Source organism: Oryctolagus cuniculus, chromosome 8 (assembly GCF_964237555.1).
Source record: "Oryctolagus cuniculus chromosome 8, mOryCun1.1, whole genome shotgun sequence".
Classification (NCBI taxonomy): Eukaryota; Metazoa; Chordata; class Mammalia; order Lagomorpha; family Leporidae; genus Oryctolagus; species Oryctolagus cuniculus.
The window spans coordinates 52,721,492-52,742,643 of NC_091439.1; the positions used below are offsets into that span (position 1 = coordinate 52,721,492).

Here is a 21,152-nt window from a genome sequence, read left to right on the forward strand (position 1 = left end):
GGGTCAGTGCTGTGGCGTAGCAGGTAAAGCTGCCGCCTGCAATGCTGGCATCCTATATGGGTACTGGTTTGAGTCCCGGCTGCTCCACTTCCGATTCAGCTCTCTGCTATGGCCTGGGAAAGCACTAGAAGATGGTCCAGTTGCCCAGTTGCTTGGGCCCCTGGATCCACATAGGAGATCCAGAAGAAGCTCCAGGGTCCTGGCTTTGGATTGGCCCAGCTCTGGCCATTGTGGCCATCTGGAGAGTGAACCAGCAGATGGAAAACCTCTCGCTCTGCTTCTGCCTCTCTGTAACTCTGCCTTTCAAATAAATAAATAAATCTTAAGAAAAAAAAATGTTTTTAAAACAAAGCTTTAAACTTTTAGAGATGTAGAAAGTAGGCCCCAGGGAGGTGAAGTAATTTGTATATACACATATAATTAATTTAGTAAGGCTGGAAATTATCACACACACAAAAGCTGTTCTAACTACACTAGTGTATAAGAAATATACATGTTTCACTAAATCTAAAAAGCATATAAAAGCATATTTTTCTCTATATTTTAACATTGCTGGATTAGGGGTGCATCTTAAAATTGATGGAGTTTTGCTGCGATAAAATGCAGAAAATTCACACAAAGAATAACTGATCAAAGAGATAATGGCTAAAGTCAGAAACTGTAAAATGAACATGTTCAAATTCTACTTTCAGAAATCCATGAACACTATGGTTCAGGAATGAGTGTTGGAATGAGTTCAGGAATGGATTGTTGATGTATTTTACCTATCTCTTAATTGTAAGATATTAGAAATACTCTTTTTAAAGATCCTTGAGAGAGATTGTACAACATGGGAAGCAGTCCACACAGTAGACTCATAGATGACAATTGCTCTGACAACAGAATCAGCCCTTAAGGCTTCCTGGTCTGGCTGAAAGGCCCATGGGAGCATTTCAGGCATGGAAAGCCAAGACATTATGGCAAAAAATGTTCTGCATGAGGGATATCTGTGAGACCCCAGTAGAAAGAAGGGACCATCAAAGAAGGATGCACTTTTCTCTGAAGGGAGAAAACATCCACCTTGCTTATGGTCTTGTCCACACAGACAGCGTTTGTGGACTCAACAGGTTTCTATAGCCTAGGTGGCTCATTTCAGGAACCTTGAGAGGTCACTGACATCATACATTAAAGTGTTAATTGTTAACAACAGGAGTCACTGTGCACTAACTCCCCATGGAGGACCTCTGTCCTTAATGAGTTGTATTGAGAGTTAATTGTAAAACCAGTTCTTAGGCTGGCGCCACAGCTCAATAGGCTAATCCTCCGCCTGCAGCACCGGCACACCGGGTTCTAGTCCCGGTCGGGGCGCCGGATTCTGTCCCGGTCGTTCCTCTTCCTGTCCAGCTCTATGCTGTGGCCCGGGAATACAGTGGAGGATGGCCCAAGTCCTTGGGCCCTGTACCCGCATGGGAGACCAGGAGAAGCACCTGGCTCTTGGTTTCAGATCAGCGTGGTGTGCCGGCTGCAGCGCGCCAGCCACAGTGGCCATTAGGGGATGAACCAATGGAAAAGGAAGACCTTTCTCTCTGTCTCTCTCTCTCACTGTCCACTCTGTCAAAAAAAAAAAAAAAAAAAAAAAAAAGAAAAACAAACCAGTTCTCAAAGTTTCTTTTTTTGTGTGTATGTGTACGTGCAAACTGCTGAAATCTTTAGTATAGAGTTGGTCTTCCATGTACAAAGTTAATTGAAAATGAATCTTAATGGAGAATGGTACTGGCAAGGGGAGAGGGAGGAGGAGGGGTGGGAGGGCGGGTACAGTGGGAAGAATAACTATATTCCTAAAGTTGCACTAATGAAATTTATATTTCTTAAAAAATAAGTTGAAAAAACAAAAAGTTCTTTGATTTCCATAAGATGCTTTAAAACCTGTGCATGTGTAGCATTATATGTTATATGGTAGAAAATTCTGATTTGCTAACATAAATTAATAAAAGAATGAAATGATACAGAAAGTAATAAGGGAAAAGAAAAATTCTAAAACAAAATAAAAAAATTTTAAAATAATTGTTATAACTAATGAGATGACTAAGAGAATGAAAAATATGGGCTTTGCACAATTAAGGAAATACTTACTTCATCACTTTCTACTAGATTCTCAAACTGAAAGAACAAGAAAGCAAGTGTTAGGAGGGATATTTATCCAAAATATATTATCTCACAAGCAATTATGTCACTTTTTCTCACCTTAGAAATAATATGCTCTTTTACACATCAGCTCATATAATAATATTCAACAGTCTAATAAAATGACCAAGGCAAACATATGCTATTTTTTATTTATGACTTTTTATGAAAATTGGAAAGGAAAATTACAGTAATTTTCTACATAAACTGGAAGCTTATAAACTAAAACTCTGATCTGAATTTTTTATGCAAGAATTTTCCACTTCATCTGAGTTCAAAACAAGTTATTTAATGTAATAAAAAGTAGGAACTAAAGACACCCAAATAAGAATTTCTCTAAGTGTTCATAAATGTCCATTTATTCACTCATATAATTATTTGCTGAAAATCTACTAAATGGTATTCAACTCCAAACACAATGTCTGTCTAGAGATATGAATGTAAACAATTTGGTTATAATACAATGAATGCTAATTTGTAAAATGACCTACTAAAAGTCATCACTATTAAATCACATATCAAAATATTTAAATAATTTAATCACTTTAAAGAAAGAAAAGTGTTTTATTGTTAATACTGCTTTATTTAAAGAGAGAGGGGAAACAATGAATTCAAAAAGTCTAGAAAATAACAGAATCTAACATAACAAAACTGTTCAAATTATCTTTAGACTTATTTTTTGTATTGGCTTGTGTTTTTGTTGTTGTTGTTTTTAAAAACTCCTTCCTGGTTTATATGCTGCCTTAATTCAATATATAAGGCCATGAAGTTCAGTGTTCAAGCTTTAGAACCTAGTAGTTTTGGACTGTAATTTATTTCCTACCACTTACAAACTGTGTAAAATGAATAGAGCTCAATTTCTCCACCTGTCTAAGCCTTTGATTTCTCATCCATAAAACAGGGTTGCTAGCACTTATTTATTTCACTAGATTTATTACAAGGATTATATGCAAAGAATATTCCGTAGTTGTATAGTAGAGTGGCTTGTACAAAGTACCAATTCTCCAGAGCAGGGCTGAGTTAATGGTAGCTTTTATGATTGTGTTTTACAGACAAAGGAAAAGCGACTCAGTGATTTCTGCTGTGGAGATGCTTAAAATCAACTTGGCTCCCTACTGAAGCAGGCCAACAATCTGTCTCTGGAATCACTGCCTTGGTGAGTCCCATTTACCGACAGAAGGGTCCCCTCTCCCTAAGTGTTGTCGGGTGAAAAACAAACTCAAATCTATCCTAGAAACAGGACCTTAATCCTTGCCAAAGTTCTCCATGTTCCCCCACTCCCTCAGTTGCCTCTCTTCATTAGAACACCAACAATATTGAAATATAAGTAGTCCAGATTAAATTTGAGTCCAGTTCCTTCCTCCTAAGCTCTCTTATGCCCTTCTCAAGATGCCTTTTATCCAATCAAATTCATGACTCTACTTACCTCTATAGTTAAGTGCTCACCTCTTGAGCATGTTCTAAAATACTTGGATCTGGGAAGAAAAATGAAAAACAACTTTAAAAATCACAATTAACTCCCCAACCAAATTAACATAGTGGTATTAAAAGCACTTCCTGAAAAGAAACTTTAAATTCTCTAAAATACATTTACAAAAAAGAATAACCAATCTCACTTAAGAATGTATATATTCTAAATTTTTAAACTTCCTTATGAGTTTGTCTAGTCAACCAAAATTTCCTTTTATTGGTATTAGTATCTACTAAACCTGTAATAAATTAATTGGCTATTATTACCAAACAGAACAAAATACAATTAGATCTTAAAATTTATCTCAGTAATTTTACTCTATCAAGATAAATGTTGATATAAAGTCGATACACAAAAATCAACAACCTTTGTATACACAGACAATGCCACAGCTGAGAAAGAACTTCTAAGATCAATCCCATTCACGATAGCTACCAAAAAAAAAAAAAAAATCAAATGCCTTGGAATAAATTTAACCAAGGCTGTCAAAGATCTCTACAATGAGAATTACAAAGCATTAAAGAAAGAAATAGAAGATACAAAATAAATGGAAAAGTCTTCCATGTTCATGGTTTGGAAGAATCAATATAATCAAAATGTCCATTCTTCCTAAAGCAATTTATAGATTCAATGCATATCAATCAAAATACCAAAGACATTCTTCTCAGACCTAGAAAAAATGATGCTGAAATTCATATGGAGGCATAGGAGACCTCAAATAGCTAAAGCAATCTTGTACAACAAAAACAAAACCAGAGGCATCACAATACCAGATTTCAAGACACACTACAAGGCAGTTATAATCAAAACAGCCTGGCAGTGGTACAAAAACAGATGGTTAGACCAATGAAACAGAATAGAAATGCCAGAAATCAATCCAAGCATCTACAACCAACTTATATTTGACTAATGAGCTAAAACCAATCCCTGGAGCAAGGACAGTCTCTTCAATAAATGGTGCTGGGAAAACTGGATTTCTACGTGCAGAGGCATGAAGCAAGACCCCTACCTTACACAAAAATCCATTCAAAATGGATTAAAGACCTAAATCTATGACCTGATACCATCCAATAATTAGAGAACATTGGGGAAACCCTGCAAAATATTGGCACATACAAAGGGTTCTTGGAAAAGACCCCAGAGGCATGGGTAGTCAAAGCCAAAATTAACTAATGGGATTACACCAAATTGAGAAGTTTCTGTACTGCAAAACAAACAGGAAAGTGAAGAGGCAACTGACAGAATGGGAGAAAATATTTGCAAATTATGCAACTGATAAAGGATTAATAACCTACAACAACAAAATAAACAACCCAGTGAAGAAATGGGCAAAGGACTTAAACAGACATTTTTCAAAAGAGGAAATCCTTAGGCCAGCGCCGCGGCTCACTAGGCTAATCCTCCGCCTTGTGGCGCCGGCACCCCGGGGTTCTAGTCCTGGTCGGGGTGCCGGATTCTGTCCCGGTTGCCCCTCTTCCAGGCCAGCTCTCTGCTGTGGCCCAGGAGTGCAGTGGAGGATGGCCCAAGTGCTTGGGCCCCGCACCCCATGGGAGACCAGGATAAGTACCTGGCTCCTGCCATCGGATCAGCGCGGTACGCTGGCCGTGGCGGCCTCTCTCACTGTCCACTCTGCCTGTCAAAAAATAAAATAAATTAAAAAAAAAAAAAAAACTAAAAAGCCGGCGCCGTGGCTCAATAGGCTAATCCTCCACCTTGCGGCGCCGGCACACCGGGTTCTAGTCCCGGTTGGGGCGCCGGATTCTGTCCCGGTTGCCCCTCTTCCAGGCCAGCTCTCTGCTATGGCCCGGGAGTGCAGTGGAGGATGGCCCAAGTGCTTGGGCCCTGCACCCCATGGGAGACCAGGATAAGTACCTGGCTCCTGCCATCGGATCAGCGCGGTACGCTGGCCGTGGCGGCCTCTCTCACTGTCCACTCTGCCTGTCAAAAAATAAAATAAATTAAAAAAAAAAAAAAAACTAAAAAGCCGGCGCCGTGGCTCAATAGGCTAATCCTCCACCTTGCGGCGCCGGCACACCGGGTTCTAGTCCCGGTTGGGGCGCCGGATTCTGTCCCGGTTGCCCCTCTTCCAGGCCAGCTCTCTGCTATGGCCAGGGAGTGCAGTGGAGGATGGCCCAGGTGCTTGGGCCCTACACCCCATGGGACACCAGGAAAAAGCACCTGGATCCTGGCTCCTGCCATCGGATCAGTGCGGTGCGCCGGCTGCAGCGGCGGCCATTGGAGGGTGAACCAATGGCAAAAGGAAGACCTTTCTCTCTCTGTCTCTCTCTCTCACTGTCCACTCTGCCTGTCAAAAAATTTAAAAAAAAAAAAAAAAACTAAAAAAAAAAAAGAGGAAATCCAAATGGCCAACAGGCACATGAAAAAATGCTCAGGATCACTAGCCATCAGGGAAAGGAAATGCAAATCAAAACCACAATGAGGTTCCACCTCACCCCAGTTAGAATGGCTTTCATACAGAAATCAACAAATAACAAATCCTGGTGAGGATGTGGGGAAAAAGATACCGTAATCCACTGTTGGTGGGAATGTAAACTGATAAAACCACTATGAAAGACAGTTTGGAGATAACTCAAAAATCTGAATATAGACCTGCCATATGACCCAGCCATCACATTCCTGGGAATTTACCCAAGGGAAATGAAAACAGCAAATAAAAGAGCTGTCTGTATCTCAATGTTTATTGTAGCTCAATTCACAATAGCTAAGACATGGAATCAACCTAAATGCCTGTCAATGGAAGACTGGATAAAGAAATTATGGGGTATGGCCTCGGGTGATTACTGAAGTCATAAATAAACAACAGGAGTCGCTGTACACTTACTCCCCATGTAGGATCTCTGTCCTTAATGTGTTGTATTATGAGAATTAATGGTAAAACTAGTCTTCAAACAGTACTTTAAACATTGTGTGTCTGTGTGGATGCAAACTGTTGAAATCTTTACTTAGTATATACTAAGTTGATCTTCTGTATATACAGATTATTAAAAAGGAATCTTAATGAAGAATGGGATGGGAGAAGGAGTGGGAAATGAGATGGTTTGCAAGTGGGATGGTGGTTATGGGCGGAAAAGCCGCTATAATCCAAAAGTTGTACTTTTGAAATTTATATTTATTAAATAAAGACTTCTAAAAAATAAATAAATAAATAAATCTTAAAAAAGTAATACAATAAAAAAGCTTTAAAAAATAGAAATCATGGGATATGTACTCTATGGAATACTACACAGAGGTTAAAAAAAATGAAATCCAGTCATCTGCAACAATATAGATGCAACTGGAAATCATCATGCTTAGTGAAATATGCCAGTCCCAAAGAGACAAATACCATTTGTTCTTCCTAATCTGTGATAACTAATAGAGCACCTAAAAGGAAATCTGTTGAAGTGAAATTGACATTTTGAGAAGCAATGACTTGAACAGCCCTTTTGTCTTGACTGTCGAGGAACAGTTTTCTTTTTCTTTTTTTTTTTTTTTTTCTTAATGGAGAATGGAGCTGGGAATAGGAGAGAGAAAAGGACATGGGGTGGGAGTAGAGGTGGGAGGGCAGGCATGGTGGGAAGAATCATTATATTCCTAAAGTTGTACTTATGAAATTTGTGCTTATTAAATAAAAGGTTTCTTTGGGAAAAAAAATAATATGTTACAACAAAACTATGCATTTGAATAGAATAAACCAATTTCAGCAGCAAAAAAAAAGAGATAAATGTTAAAAATACTTAAGTATTGTAACATATAAGAGTATGTTCCCAATTTTGTTAAACATACACAAAATATCAAGAATCTAAAAGGATATATACTGCAATATGCTAACAGCAGTTATCTTTGGATGGTGAGATCTTATATCTTTATATGATGCTTTTTATTTTCTCTTTATGCCCTCACAAATAAAGAAAAACAAGGCATATGCTTATACATGTCAGCCAATAACTTTTCCATATAAGGGCAAATATTGACTTTTATTTTAATTATTTTCTTCTGCTCTTATATATAGGCAAATAAGCATATTCTGTACTGTAAAGTTAAGTATACAATCCCACTACCACAGTATCCGCGTCAGTCTAGAACAGAGTCACTCAAACCCCTTCCTTGGGAAGAGTTGGAGATAAGGATTTCCACCCATAATGTGTTTCCTGTAATAGCTGCCGAAACTGATGGAGAGGACTCCTCCCCTCCCCAACAGGGATCCTAAACTCACATTGAGGGTGCCCAAAGCACTCCTTTAGTAAATGGCGAGACTCCTGGGATTAGAAAGGTCAAGAATCCTTTGTATTATGTATATATGTGTATACCGAGAGGAATGTCAGGTTTAGTCAAAGAAAATGCCATATAATTATAACTGAAGATAAAAATAGCAATAAAATCATAGGTGTTATTTTCCCTGCTACAATCTTTATCTACAGATAAAAATAAAGCAATTTTATTGCCCATTAAGAGATCACTGGGGAAAGAAAAGAATTTGGTATTATTACTCCAAAGACCTCATGGAACAAATCCAATATAAATGTAATATTATCAATCCTGTAACCATTCACTCTCCTTTCTCAATATAAACAGAAATAAGCCAAACCTTTCAGTAATAATGTATTCTGGTATCAGGTTTCCTGCTTACAGCTATAGGCTTCTCTCCCTGTAGTCATCACTCTCTTCCCTAAATGAGGAATCTGTGTTTGATTAAGCTGTTTCCTCTTTCAGGCCTAGTGAGTGGTACAGCTGACTAGTGACTTGAAGTTTAGTAACATCAAGGACCTAAATATAAGCCACCAGCATGACTTCACTCCTGAAGCAAAGCCTAAAGCTAAGTACAATGATTGTCCAAACCAAGGAACATACCTGCTGCAAATACATTTATATCAGATGGCAGAACACTGTGTTCTGTAGCTAACTTTAGTAGACACTAAAGATGCTCTCTGCTGTAAATGTCTTTCCTGTCCCATCCATCCCCATTCAGTGACTTGAGGACAATCATAATCTTACACGACTGACTCCCTGATTATCTGACCAAGCTACACCACAGTCATCCCTAAGATCCCTTTTGTGGGGCTCAGCGTTATACAGAAACTGAGCAGGGAGACAAAATCCACCCCATTCCTCATGGCGCTAGGGAACTGCTGGACTAACTCCAACGATCTGTAATGAGAGGCATGAGATCATCTGAAAGAGAGTAGTGCTCAAGCAGTCTTAAAGTCAGTCAATAGGACAAGTTTCATCTCTGCCTTGCTCATGGTCTACTGAGAAAACTAACATAATAAATTCCACCTTTTGTCTAAGTTTGATCTGGGCTTCTGTCCCTACAACCAAAGTTGTGACTAATAAATAAGTTTAAGTGATAAAATGGCAAATGAGCAAATTAAGTAATAACAATTGTGGGGAGCAACTCGGACTAGACTGTTACTGGAATTAAGACTTATTCTATGCATCTGCTCTCCCACAATATGGCGCTGGGAGAGGAGGAACCAGCTTCTACACAGCTGCCTCCAGTTCAACCAACAAGCTGCAGGACCTGCTTCTGATTGGAGGAGAGCAGCGAACTCGGCGTGTGGGTAGCAGAGTTGGGATTGGTGGAAGAGGACTATAAAGGAGGAGAGAGACAACATGCACCAGGAACATCTATCTGAAGGAACACCTGTGCAGCCCCCGAGAGAGCCGGCCGGGGTGTGCCGCTCCCCCGTGGAAGTGGGGAAAGTGGCAGGGGGAACTGCCCTTCCACGGAGGTGGAAGGGTCGGTAGCCAACCCGGGAAGAACCAGCAGCAAACCTGGGAAGGGCCGAGCAGACAAAAGAACAGTGCAGGGTCTTGTGTCGTTGCTCCACGAAGAGGGGGAGCGACATAATGGTGCCGTGACTCGGATATGAAGCCTAGGCAGGGTTTAGTGTCGTTCCTCCATGAAGAGGGGGAGCGACAAACAATGAATAATTAGAATAGAAGATAAGCAGAAAGCAAAATAAACTGGGAAGATTTCAGGAATTTCATTACAAAACAATTTCCCTTTGTGGCCAGCACTGTGGTGTATAAAACTGTTGCTGGTAACACTGGTATTCCATATGAGTGTCAGTTCTTGTCCTGGTTGCTTCACTTATGATCCAGCTCCCTGCTAATGGCCTGGAAAAAGCAATGGAAGATGGCCCAAGCGTTTGGGCCCTTGACACCCATGTGGGAGACCCAGATAAAGCTCCTGGCTTTTGCTTGGACCAGTGCTCACCACTGTGGCCATCTGGGGAGTGAAGTAGCAGATGAAAGATCTCTCACTATCTTTCTTACTAACCAAATAAATCTTTTTTTTTTTTTTAATAGAATCTCTCCTTAAGATGGATCAGGTTGAGACCATGTTCACAAAGGATATATATTACTGATTCCTACTACCATAAACACTCACATTATACTGACAGATTACAATAAATATTCAATTTCATAATCTCAGGGGCAACATTTTTATTAGAGGAGTTTTATCTGGGATTTATCTGAAAAGAAGAAACACTGTGACACACACACAAACATATCTTTATGAATGCAGGATGTCTTTTTGGTGCTTATATTTAACACTGCTAATGCCTAATTAGAACCCCTAGACATGTACAGTAAGCATTAAATTCAATTGTTGATACTTTGCAACTTTTAGCCACATAGAAAGTAGTTTTTTCACTTATTTTTCTCATTTTTCTATTTCTGATACATATTTTTAAAGTTGTTTAGGAAGTCACCTGTTTGAACATACCATTTCAGAGTTCTATTACTTAAAAAGTAAATGAAAAGAAATTAAAACTAATTTCTTTCCATAGTACTACATATGTAAATTTAGATTATAACTCTTAAAAATTTGTTTGAAAGGCAGAAAGAAACAGGCAGAAGGTAAGCATCCATCTGCTGATTCACTCTACCAATATCCTTAACAGTCAAGGCTGGGCCAAGCTGAAGCCAGGAGCCAACTACTCAATCTAGTTCTCCTACATGAGTGGCAGGACCCAACTACTTGAGCTACAACCTGCTGCCTCCCAAGAGTGTACATTAGCAGAAATTTAGAATCAGAAATGGAACAGAGTCTCAAACCTAGGCACTCTTATATGGGTTGTCTGTGTCCCAAGTGACATGTTAACTGCTATGCCAAATACCAACTCCTGTTTTATATTTTGGTAAGAATATTTAACAATAAAACCCAAATATGTCCTTATCCTTATCTCAACTTGCATCTCTAATCACTAAGAACTTTAAAAAATTTAACTACATGCTATTAATATACATCATTAAAATAATTCCTTGGTATCTAAAATCTAGTCCAGCAAGCATTTTAATTTCCCTGATTATTCTTATACAAAATTTGCTCAATTCAAACAAGAGTGACACTCTTATGTTTTCTTATTAGACTTCTTAAACCACTTCCAATTTGTAACTTACTTCCCCTGAAACATTGTCTTTTTTCATGTGTTGATTTGTTGGGAGAAAATGTGTCACCTGTGCTGCAGAATTTCTCAATTTCTGTATTTGGCCAATATTTTTCTCTTGAAGTTTCACTTTCCCTCTACCCTCTGTGTTTTCTGAAAATGGCACTTTGATTTAGAGGCTTGATTATACTGAGTTCAATTTCTGAAGACAAGAATTCTTCCTATGTAGTATTTATTTTTGAATCAAATCACAAAGAAATATATTGTTCTCTGAAGGTGCAGATAGTGTCAATTTAATCCATCAATCTTAAAGTTTCACAGCCTTTTATTAAAAAAAAAAGATTTTATTTATTTTATTTGAAAGGCAGAGTTAGAAAGAGGAGAAGGTAGAGCAGGGAAGATCTTTCATCTGCTGGTTTACTCCCCAAATGTCTATAATGGCTGGAGCTGGGCTAGGCTGAAGCCCAGGAGCAAGGAGCTTCTTCTGGGGTGCCCATGTGGGAACAGGGGCCTAAGGACTTGGGCCATCTTCTGCTGCTTTCCCAGGTGCATTAGCAGGGAGCTGGATCAGAGGTGGAGCAGCTGAGACTTGAACAGGCAACCACATGGGATGCGGCATTGTTGGCAGCAGCATAACCCCTTTCACTACAGCACTGGCCCTCCACAACCTTTCACCAAATGGTTTTAGCAGCCATTGATAATCAGTACTCATATCCATCATTTTGTTAGAGGGTAAAAATTGTGATTTTCTATAATTCCTTTAAGAATTTATTAGCTCTATAAGAACTTCCCTGGAGGATCCTGAACACATGATCTGACATATACCTTACAAGGTCAATTAGGATAGTGCGAGAAGAAAGATGGTGGATTAGGGAGCAACATGCTTCACTGGGCTAAGGATCAACAGTGAAAAAAGGAAAAATGTGTAGAAGGCACAACCCCAGGGTAAAATTGGAGAGAACACTGCACGGGAAGCCCCACGGAAAAAGGTGAACTGTGTGAACCTGTGTGTGAATGGTGCTGACGAGCAGCACACTTGAGAGTGGAGCAGCAGTGGCATAAAGCCAAAGCTGGCTACACATTGGAGACAGAGGTGAGGCTAGCTGCAGCGACCCATGGCATTAGAGCCAGAGGGTGAATGTGGTGTGGGTCCAGACTGGAGCCCTAGGGGCTGTGGTTACCTGCAGACCCAGTGGAAGTGGAGGGGGATGATTGATTCCCATTCCCCCGTCCCTGCATTGCCCCAGAACAATGCCTTTTGCCTGGCTGGGATAGGGCAGGCACCATTTTGGAATAGGGCAGCAGCAGCTTTGGAAGCATTTGGGTCCACGTATGGCAGTTGGCTGAGATGTAACTCCTGTTTAACAGTGCTGGTGGCAGTGGAGAAAAGGCAGCAGTGTTCAGCCAGTGGCTCCAGTGTGGGCATGTGAACTAGAGATTCTTGCGGAGGGAACAGGTTTAAGCATCCCATAGTCTTTAAGCCTGGCTGGGAAGTGGCTTGGAGGCTACGTGGAACAGCAAGGCGCTCACACCCACAGCCTCTCAGGGTCAAAATGCTAAGGTAGATCTGCTTCTCTATTGATGGACAGACTGACAGGGCAGAGAGAAACCTCTGGCCACAGTGCCTATGAGAGCCTAGTGTACTGAGGCCTGGGAGACTCAGCAGTTACATGAGAAAGGGGAAAGTGCAGCTGTGTAGTGAATTCTGCCACACCTACGTTGGGTGTTGCCCTAGAAACTTGACCCACCGTAGGGCATTGACTAGAACTCCCAGGCCACACCTACCACACACCTTTTGGTAGTCACTGAAAAAGCAGACATTCCACTACACCACAGAAGCAGAGCCCTAAGATAAAAGCCATCAGAAGAAAAACAAAAACAACTCCACAGATGCCTAAAATAAAACCAGAAATACAAGAAATAAGAAGAAGGAAAATACCATGACCCACACAAAGGAACACAGATCAGGTACAAATGAAATCCAAAATACATAAACAGAACTATTTATGAAAACAGGGCAGGGCAAAGTTGGTACTTAACAATAGTCACACTGAATGTAAATGGCCTCAACTCTCCAGTTAAAAGACACAGAATAGCTGAATGGATTAAAAAAGAAAACTCATCTATTTGCTGCCTACAAGAAACACATCTTACCAACAAAGATGCATGCAGACTAAAAGTGAAAGGATGGAAAAAGATAATCTATGCTAACAGAAACCAAAAAAGAGCTGGTGTAGCCATCCTGATATCAGACAAAATAGACTAACCCAAAAACCATTAAAAGAGACAAAGAAGAAAACTATATAATGATTAAAGGATCAATTCAACAAGAAGATGTGGCTATTATAAGTGTATATGCACCTTTTTACAGGGTACTTGGCTATTAAAAAGAAATGTTAGGCCAGTTCTGCAGCTCACTAGGCTAGTCCTCCGCCTACAGCGCCAGCACTCCGGGTTCTAGTCCCAGTTGGGGCACCGGATTCTGTCCCGGTTGCTCCTCTTCCAATCCAGCTCTCTGCTGTGGCCTGGGAGTGTAGTGGAGGATGGCCCAGGTCCTCGGGCCCTGTACCCACATGGGAAACCAGGAGGAAGCACCTGGTTCATGGCTTTGGGTCGACACAGCGCACCAGCCGCACTGTGCCGGGCATAGCAGCCACTTGGGAGGTGAACCAATGGAAAAAGGAAGACCTTTCTCTCTGTGTGTCTCTCTCACTGTCTAACTCTACCTGTCAAAAAAAAAAAAAAAAAAAAGAAAGAAAGAAAGAAATGTTAAAGGATTTAAAGGGTATCGGGGGAAAACCACTCCCTATATTCCTAAAGCTGTACCTATGATAGTTGTATTCATTAAATAAAAGCTTTCTAAAAAAAAAAGTATAGTATGAAATAAATGATGTGAATTATTAACGTAAAAGAAAAAAATATTAGAAATAAAGAATTCAATAGACCAAATAAAAAATGTGATAGAAATTCTCAACAGCAGCCTAGGTGAGGCAGAAGAAAGAATATCTGAACTAGAAGACAAATCTTTGGAAATCTTACAATCAGAAAAAAAAAAAAAGAAAATAGAAAACTTAAAAATAGTATTGGAGATCTATGGGATACTATCAAATGACCCAACACACAAGTCTTGGGAGTTCCTAAAGGTGCAGAGAGAATGGACTAGAAAATCTATTTAATGAAATAATTACAGAAAACTTCCCCAATATGGAGAAGGAAAGGGTCACCAAAGTAGAGGAAGCACATAGAACCTCTAAAATACATGACCAGAAAAGATCTTCACCATGCCACACTGTAGTCAAACTTTTAGTATCTCAAACATAAAGATACTAAAATGTGCATGAAAGAGAGGCCAGATTTCTTTCAGAGGATCTCCAATCAGACTCACAGCTGACTTCTCATCAGAAACCCTACAGGCTAATAGCAAGATATAGCCCAAGTCTTAAAAGAAAAAAATTGTCAAACAGAATACTATACCCCACAAAGCTCACATTCATGCATGAGGTGAAATAAAGACCTTACATAACAAACAGAAATTAAAAGAATTTGTAGCCACTAGTCCAGTCTTACAAAAGATGCTTAGGGGTGTGCTACACATAGAAACACAGAAAGATAGCCATCATTATGAAAGAATTAGATGGCAGAAAACCCCCTAATAGAAGCCCAAAAGAAATCCAAAATAAATAATAGAAATATCTAGGGAAAAACGGCAGGGCAAAATCATTACTTATCAATAATCACCTTGAATGTAAATGGCCCCAACTCTCCAGTTAAAAGATTCAGACTGACAGAATGGATTGAAAAACAAGACCCATCTATTTGCTGCTTAGAAGAAACATAGCTCACCAACAAAGATACATGCAGACTGAAAGTGAAAGGATAGAAAAATATAATCCATGCTAACAGAAACCAAAAAAGAGCTGGTGTTGCCATCCTAATATCAGATAAAATAGACTTTAACATAAAATCTGTTAAAAGAGACAAAGAAGGGCACTACGTAATGATTAAGGGATGAATTCAACAAGAAGATGCAATCATAATAAATATATATGTACCCATTTATAGGGCACCTGGCTATTTAAAAGAAATGTTAATGGACCTAAAGGGAGACATAGATTCCAATACAGTAGTAATGGGGGACTTCAATACCCTACTCTCAGCAATGGGTAGATCAACCAGACAGAAAATCACCAAGTAAACAAAAGAGATAATCAATACTATAGACCAAATGGGCCTAATGGATATCTACAGAACCTTTCACCCCATAGTGGCAAATACACATTCTTCTCATCAGTACATTTCTCTGGGAAAGACCACATGCTAAGCCACAAAGCAAGTCTCAGCAAATTCAAAAAAATCAAAATCATTCCATGCATCTTCTCTGACCACAATGGAATGAAGCTGGAAATCAACAACTCAAGAACCTCTGGCTCATATACAAACATATGGAGATTGAACAACATGCCCTTGAGTGAACAGTGGGTAATAGAATAAATCAAAAGAGAAATAAAAAAATTTATAGAAACAAATGAAGATGACAACACAACATATCAAAATGTACAGGGTACTGCAAAAACAGTGCTAAGAGGGAAGTTTGTAGCAATCAGTGCCTACATGAAGAAATTGTAAAGGTACCAAATAAATGAGCTATCAATGTATCTCAAAGGACTAGAAAAACAATAACAAGCCAAACTTAAAATTAGTAGGAGAAAAGAAATAATTAAAATTAGAGAAGAAATAAACAAAATTAAAACAAAAATCAGTGAAATGAAGAGCTGGGTTTTTGAAAAAAAAAAAATAAAGAAAATTGACAAATAATTGGCACAACTAACCAAAGAAGGAGAAGACCCAAATCAATAAAACCAGGGACAAAAAAGGAAATATAACAATAGACATCACAGAAATAAAAAAAATCACCAGAAACTACTAAAAAGAGCTATATTCCAACAAATTAAGAAACCTATAAGAAATGGATAGATTCTTAGAAACATAAACCTACCAAAATTGAGTCATGAAGATATAGAGAACTTAAACAGAAAAATAACCAAGACAGAAATTGTATCAGTAATAAAGACCCTCCCAACAAAGAAAAGCCCAGGACCAGATGGCTTCACTGCTGAATTCTACCACACTTTTAAAGAAGAACTAATTCCAATTCTTCTCAAGCTATTTGAAACAACTGAAAGGGAAGGAACCCTCCCAAACTCCTTTTATGAAGCCTGTATCACCTTAATACCTAAACCTGAAAAAGACACAACAGAGAAAGAGAACTATAGACCATTGAACACAGATGCAAAAATCCTCAACAAATACTAGCTTGAATCCAACAACACATAAGAAAAATCAGACACTCAGACCAAATGGGATTTATCCCTGGTATGCAGGGATGGTTCAACCTTCGCCAATCAATGTGATACATCACATTAACAAATTGAAGAAAAAAAAATCATATGATCAACTTAATAGATGCAGAGAAAGCATTTGATAAAATACAGCATCCTTTCATGATGAAAACCTTAAGCAAAATGGGGATGGAAGGAACATTCCTCAAGATAATCAAGGCAATATATAACAAACCCATAACCAGAATCCTACTGAATAGGGAAAAACTGAAAGAATTCCTCCTAAGATCCAGAACTAGACAAGGATGCCAACTCTTACCATTGCTATTCAACATAGTCCTGATAGGTTTAACTGGAGAATTAGGCAAGAAAAAGAAATCAAAGAGATACAAATTGGGAAGGAGGAAGTCAAACTATCCCTATTTGCAGATGACATGATTATATATATATAGGGGCTCCAAAAGACTCCCCTTAGAGACTATTGGAACACACAGAAGAGTTTGGGCCAGCGCCGTGGCTCAATAGACTAATCCTCCGCCTTGCGGCGCCGGCACACTGGGTTCTAGTCCCGGTCGGGGCACCAGATTCTGTCCCGGTTGCCCCTCTTTCAGGCCAGCTCTCTACTATGGCCCGGGAGTGCAGTGGAGGATGGCCCAAGTGCTTGGGCCCTGCACCCGCATTGGAGACCAGGAGAAGCACCTGGCTCCTGCCGTTGGATCAGCGCGGTGCGCTGGCAGCAGCGCGCCGGCCACGGTGGCCATTGGAGGGTGAACCAATGGCAAAAGGAAGACCTTTCTTTCTGTCTCTCTCTCTCACTGTCCACTCTGCCTGTCAAAAAAAATAAAAAAAAAAAAGAGTTTGGTAAAGTGGCAGGATAGAAAATCAATACAAAAAAATCAATAGCCTTTGTATACACAAAGAATGTTACAGCTGAGAAAGAGCTTTTAAGATAGCTCCAAAAAGAATCAAATATCTTGGAATAAATTTAACCAAGGATGTCAAAGATCTCTATCATGAAAATTACAAAACCCTAAAGAGAGAATTAGAATATATTTAAAACTGGAAAAATCTACCATATTCATGGACTGGAAGAATCAACATCATCAAAATGTCCATATTACCAAGAGCAATTTTACAGATTCAATGGAATCCCAATCAAAATACTAACAACATTCTTTGCAGATCTAGAAAAAAATGATGCTAAAATTCATATGGAAACAAAAGAGACCCTGAGTAGCTAAAGCAATCTTACACAACAAAAACAAAGCTGGAGGCATCAAATTCCAAATTTCAAGACATACTGCAGGGCAATTATAATCAAAACAGCCTGATAATGGCACAAATATAGGCATGTAGCCCAACGGAACAGAATAGAAACTACAGAAATCAACCCTATGCATTCACAGCAAAACTTTTCTTTGATAAAGGAGATAAAATTAACACATGGAGCAGGGACAGTCTCTTTAACAACTGGAACTGTGAAAACTGGATCTTCACATGCATAAGTATGAAACTAGACGCCTACCCTACACTTACACAAAAAGCCACTCAAAACGGATCAAAGACCTAAATCTTTTTTTTTTCTTTTTTCTTTTGGACAGGCAGAGTTAAACAATGAGAGAGAGAGAGGCAGAGAGAAAGGTCTTCCTTCCACTGGTTCACCCCCCAAATGGCCACTACAGCCAGCGCGCTGTGCCGATCCGAAGCTAGGACCCAGGTGTTTCCTCCTGGTCTCCCATGCAGATGCAGGGCCCAAGGACTTGGGCCATCCTCCACTGCCCTCCCGGGCCACAGCAGAGAGCTGGACTACAAGAGGAGCAACCGAGACAGAATCTGGTGCCCCAACCAGGACTAGAGGATTAACCAAGTGAGCCGTGGTGCCGGCCTCAAAGACCTAAATCTACTACCTGATATCACCAAAGAATTAGCATGGGGGAAACACTACAAGACATTAGCATAGGCAAAGACTTCTTGGAAAAGTCCCTAAAAGTGCAGGGAATCAAAGCCACAATTGACAAATGGGATTACATTAATCTTGAAGCTTCTGCATTGCAAAAGAAACACTCGGCAAAGTGAAGAGACAACTGACAGAATGGGAGAAAATATTTGCAAACTACACAGCTGATCAAGGGTTAACATCCAAAATATATAGAGTTCAAGAAATTCAACAACAAAACAAACGACCCAGTAAAGAAATGGGCAAAAGATTTAAATAGGCATTTTTCAAGAGAGGAAATTAAATGACCCACAGACACTTGTGAAAATGCTCAGGATCACTAGCTATAAGGGAAATACAAATCAAAACCACAACAAGGTTTCGCCTGACTCCAGTTAGAATGGCTTGTGTACAGATATCATCAAATGACAAATGCTGGTGAGCACGTGGGGAAAAAGGTACCCTGCTCCACTGTTTGTGGGAATGTAAACTGGTGCAACCACTGTGGAAGACAGTATTGAGATACCTCAGGAATCTGAATACAGACCTACCATATGATCCAGCCATCCCACTCCTGGAAATCTATCCAAACCAAAAGAAATCAGTATATGAAAGAGTTATCTGTACCCCTATGTTCACTGAAGCACAATTCACAATAGCAAAGCTATGGAATCAATCCAGATGTCCACCAACTGTTGACTGGATAAAGAAATTATGGTATATATACACTATGGAGTAATACTCAACTATAAAAAAAAAAAAGAAGAAGAAATTCTTTCTTTCTCAAAAAGATGGTCACAACTGGAATCTAGAATACTTAGTGAAAGAAACCAATCCCCAAAAGATACCCATCATACATTTCCCTTGATCTAACTAATACCTGAAATGTAATATATTGGCATGAAACAGACATCTTGAGATTCGGTGATTGTTTATAGTCCTTGTCTCTTCCATTGCGGAACAGTGTTTTGTTCAGTTTTGTTCTGTTTTGTTTTCTTTTTCTTCATACTATTAGTTAAATTCCATTACTTAAAGTAGGGTTAAGGCCGGCGCCGTGACTCAATAGGCTAATCCTCCACCTTGCGGCGCCGGCACACCGGGTTCTAGTCCCGGTCGGGGCGCCGGATTCTGTCCCGGTTGCCCCTCTTCCAGGCCAGCTCTCTGCTATGGCCAGGGAGTGCAGTGGAGGATGGCCCAGGTGCTTGGGCCCTGCACCCCATGGGAGACCAGGAAAAGCACCTGGATCCTGGCTCCTGCCATCGGATCAGCGCGGTGCGCCGGCTGCAGCGGCGGCCATTGGAGGGTGAACCAACGGCAAAGGAAGACCTTTCTCTCTGTCTCTCTCTCTCTCACTGTCCACTCTGCCTGTCAAAAATAAAAAAAAAAAAAAAAAAAAAAAAAAAGTAGGGTTAAAATATGACCATTAATTAGAAAATAGATCATGGTAAAAATTAAGAATAGACATCTGAAGGGGAGGGGAGGAAGGGCTGGAGTGTTGGGGGAGGGAGGATTGGGAGGAGAATCCCACTGTATTCCTAAATCTGTATATATGAAATTAGTATAACTTAAACAAAATTAAATAAAAAAATAAATAAAAGGTCAATTAGAAATCTATTGTAGGGGCCGACACTATGGTGTAGCGGGTAAAGCCGCCACCTTCAGGGCCAGCATCCCTTATGGGTGCAGGTTTGTGTCCCAGCTGCTCCACTTCAGATCCAGCTCTCTGCTATGGCCTGGAAAAGCAGTGGAAGATGGCCCAAGTCCTTGGGCCCCTGTACTGGTGTGGGGAAACCTGGAGAAAGCTCTTGGATCCTGGCTTCGGATCAGAGCAGCTCCACCCACTGCGGCCAACTGGGGAATGCACCGGTGGATGGATGACCTCTCTCTCTCTCTCTCTGTCTCTCCTTTTCTCTCTGTGTAATTCTTTCAAATAAATAAATAAATCTTAAAAAAAAAAAAAGGAATCTATTGTATACTGTATAGAAGACAAATGATGATGCCTTGGATCACAGTAATATAATAACAGTGGACATAATGAAAAGCAGTATTGCAGAATTTGTTAATATATTAGATGTAGGGATGTGAGTACAAAGGGAGAACCAAGGGAGGCCTCCCAAGTTTGTGGCCTAGAGAATTAGAATAATAGAGTTGCCATTTATCAAGATGAGGAAGTTTGGGAAAAGAGCAGCTTTGTTTTTAGATGCCTTGAGATTGACATTCATATAGCATCTGGGTGAGAACTCAGTATTCAAATTCCTGATCTATAACATTAACATAAGTAACAGTCCAAAAACCCCTTTAGAGTACTTTAACTAAGTCTGGGGCTACTTCTCAACTCAGATCAGTAAAAGCACTTTCTAGTCCTCCTTTCTTCAAACCCAGGTAATTCACTTTATTTTATTTTCCTAACCCAGGGAACAACAGCAGTGGACAAGGATACTATGTCAGCATTTTTTTCCCTCCCACACATTTTTCATGTTACTACCAATACATACATATGATTACCAAAATCAAAGTACAGCCTATTGATGGAGAAAGACTGGAAATGCAGGAAACAAAATAGTAAAACCTAAACAACATACAATGGTCAGTTGCCTTAACATGCTAAGTTATCTTAAGGAAACAGAATAGCTCTTAGACATTAAGGCTGAAAAGAAATGGAAGGAAGTTGACTTTATACATAAAGATTGTGTTAAGTAGAGGAAATGAAAGAGCAGAAAACAGGGAAGGAAACATTCTGGGTTCATCCAAACCTTGTCTGTAGAAGAGTTCCATTTCAAGAAACTGAGCTATCTTGTCACAGTGGCAGGTAGTATTCCAGGGTGACAGGTTATCAGAATTATATC

General features: G+C 39.7%; 1 protein-coding gene across 3 annotated transcripts in view; it reads right to left on the reverse strand.

The window, feature by feature from the left end:
- AP1AR (adaptor related protein complex 1 associated regulatory protein) overlaps positions 1-21,152 on the reverse strand; it is a 52,735-nt gene that overhangs the window by 15,477 nt on the left and 16,106 nt on the right. For all 3 annotated transcript variants that reach the window (XM_002717089.5, XM_070047744.1, XM_002717088.5), the window contains exons 2-3: positions 3,590-3,638; positions 2,113-2,139 (exon numbers count right to left, since the gene is read on the reverse strand). In XM_002717089.5, the coding sequence (XP_002717135.1) occupies positions 2,113-2,139; positions 3,590-3,638 (76 nt within the window). The remainder of the gene's footprint in view (positions 1-2,112; positions 2,140-3,589; positions 3,639-21,152) is intronic.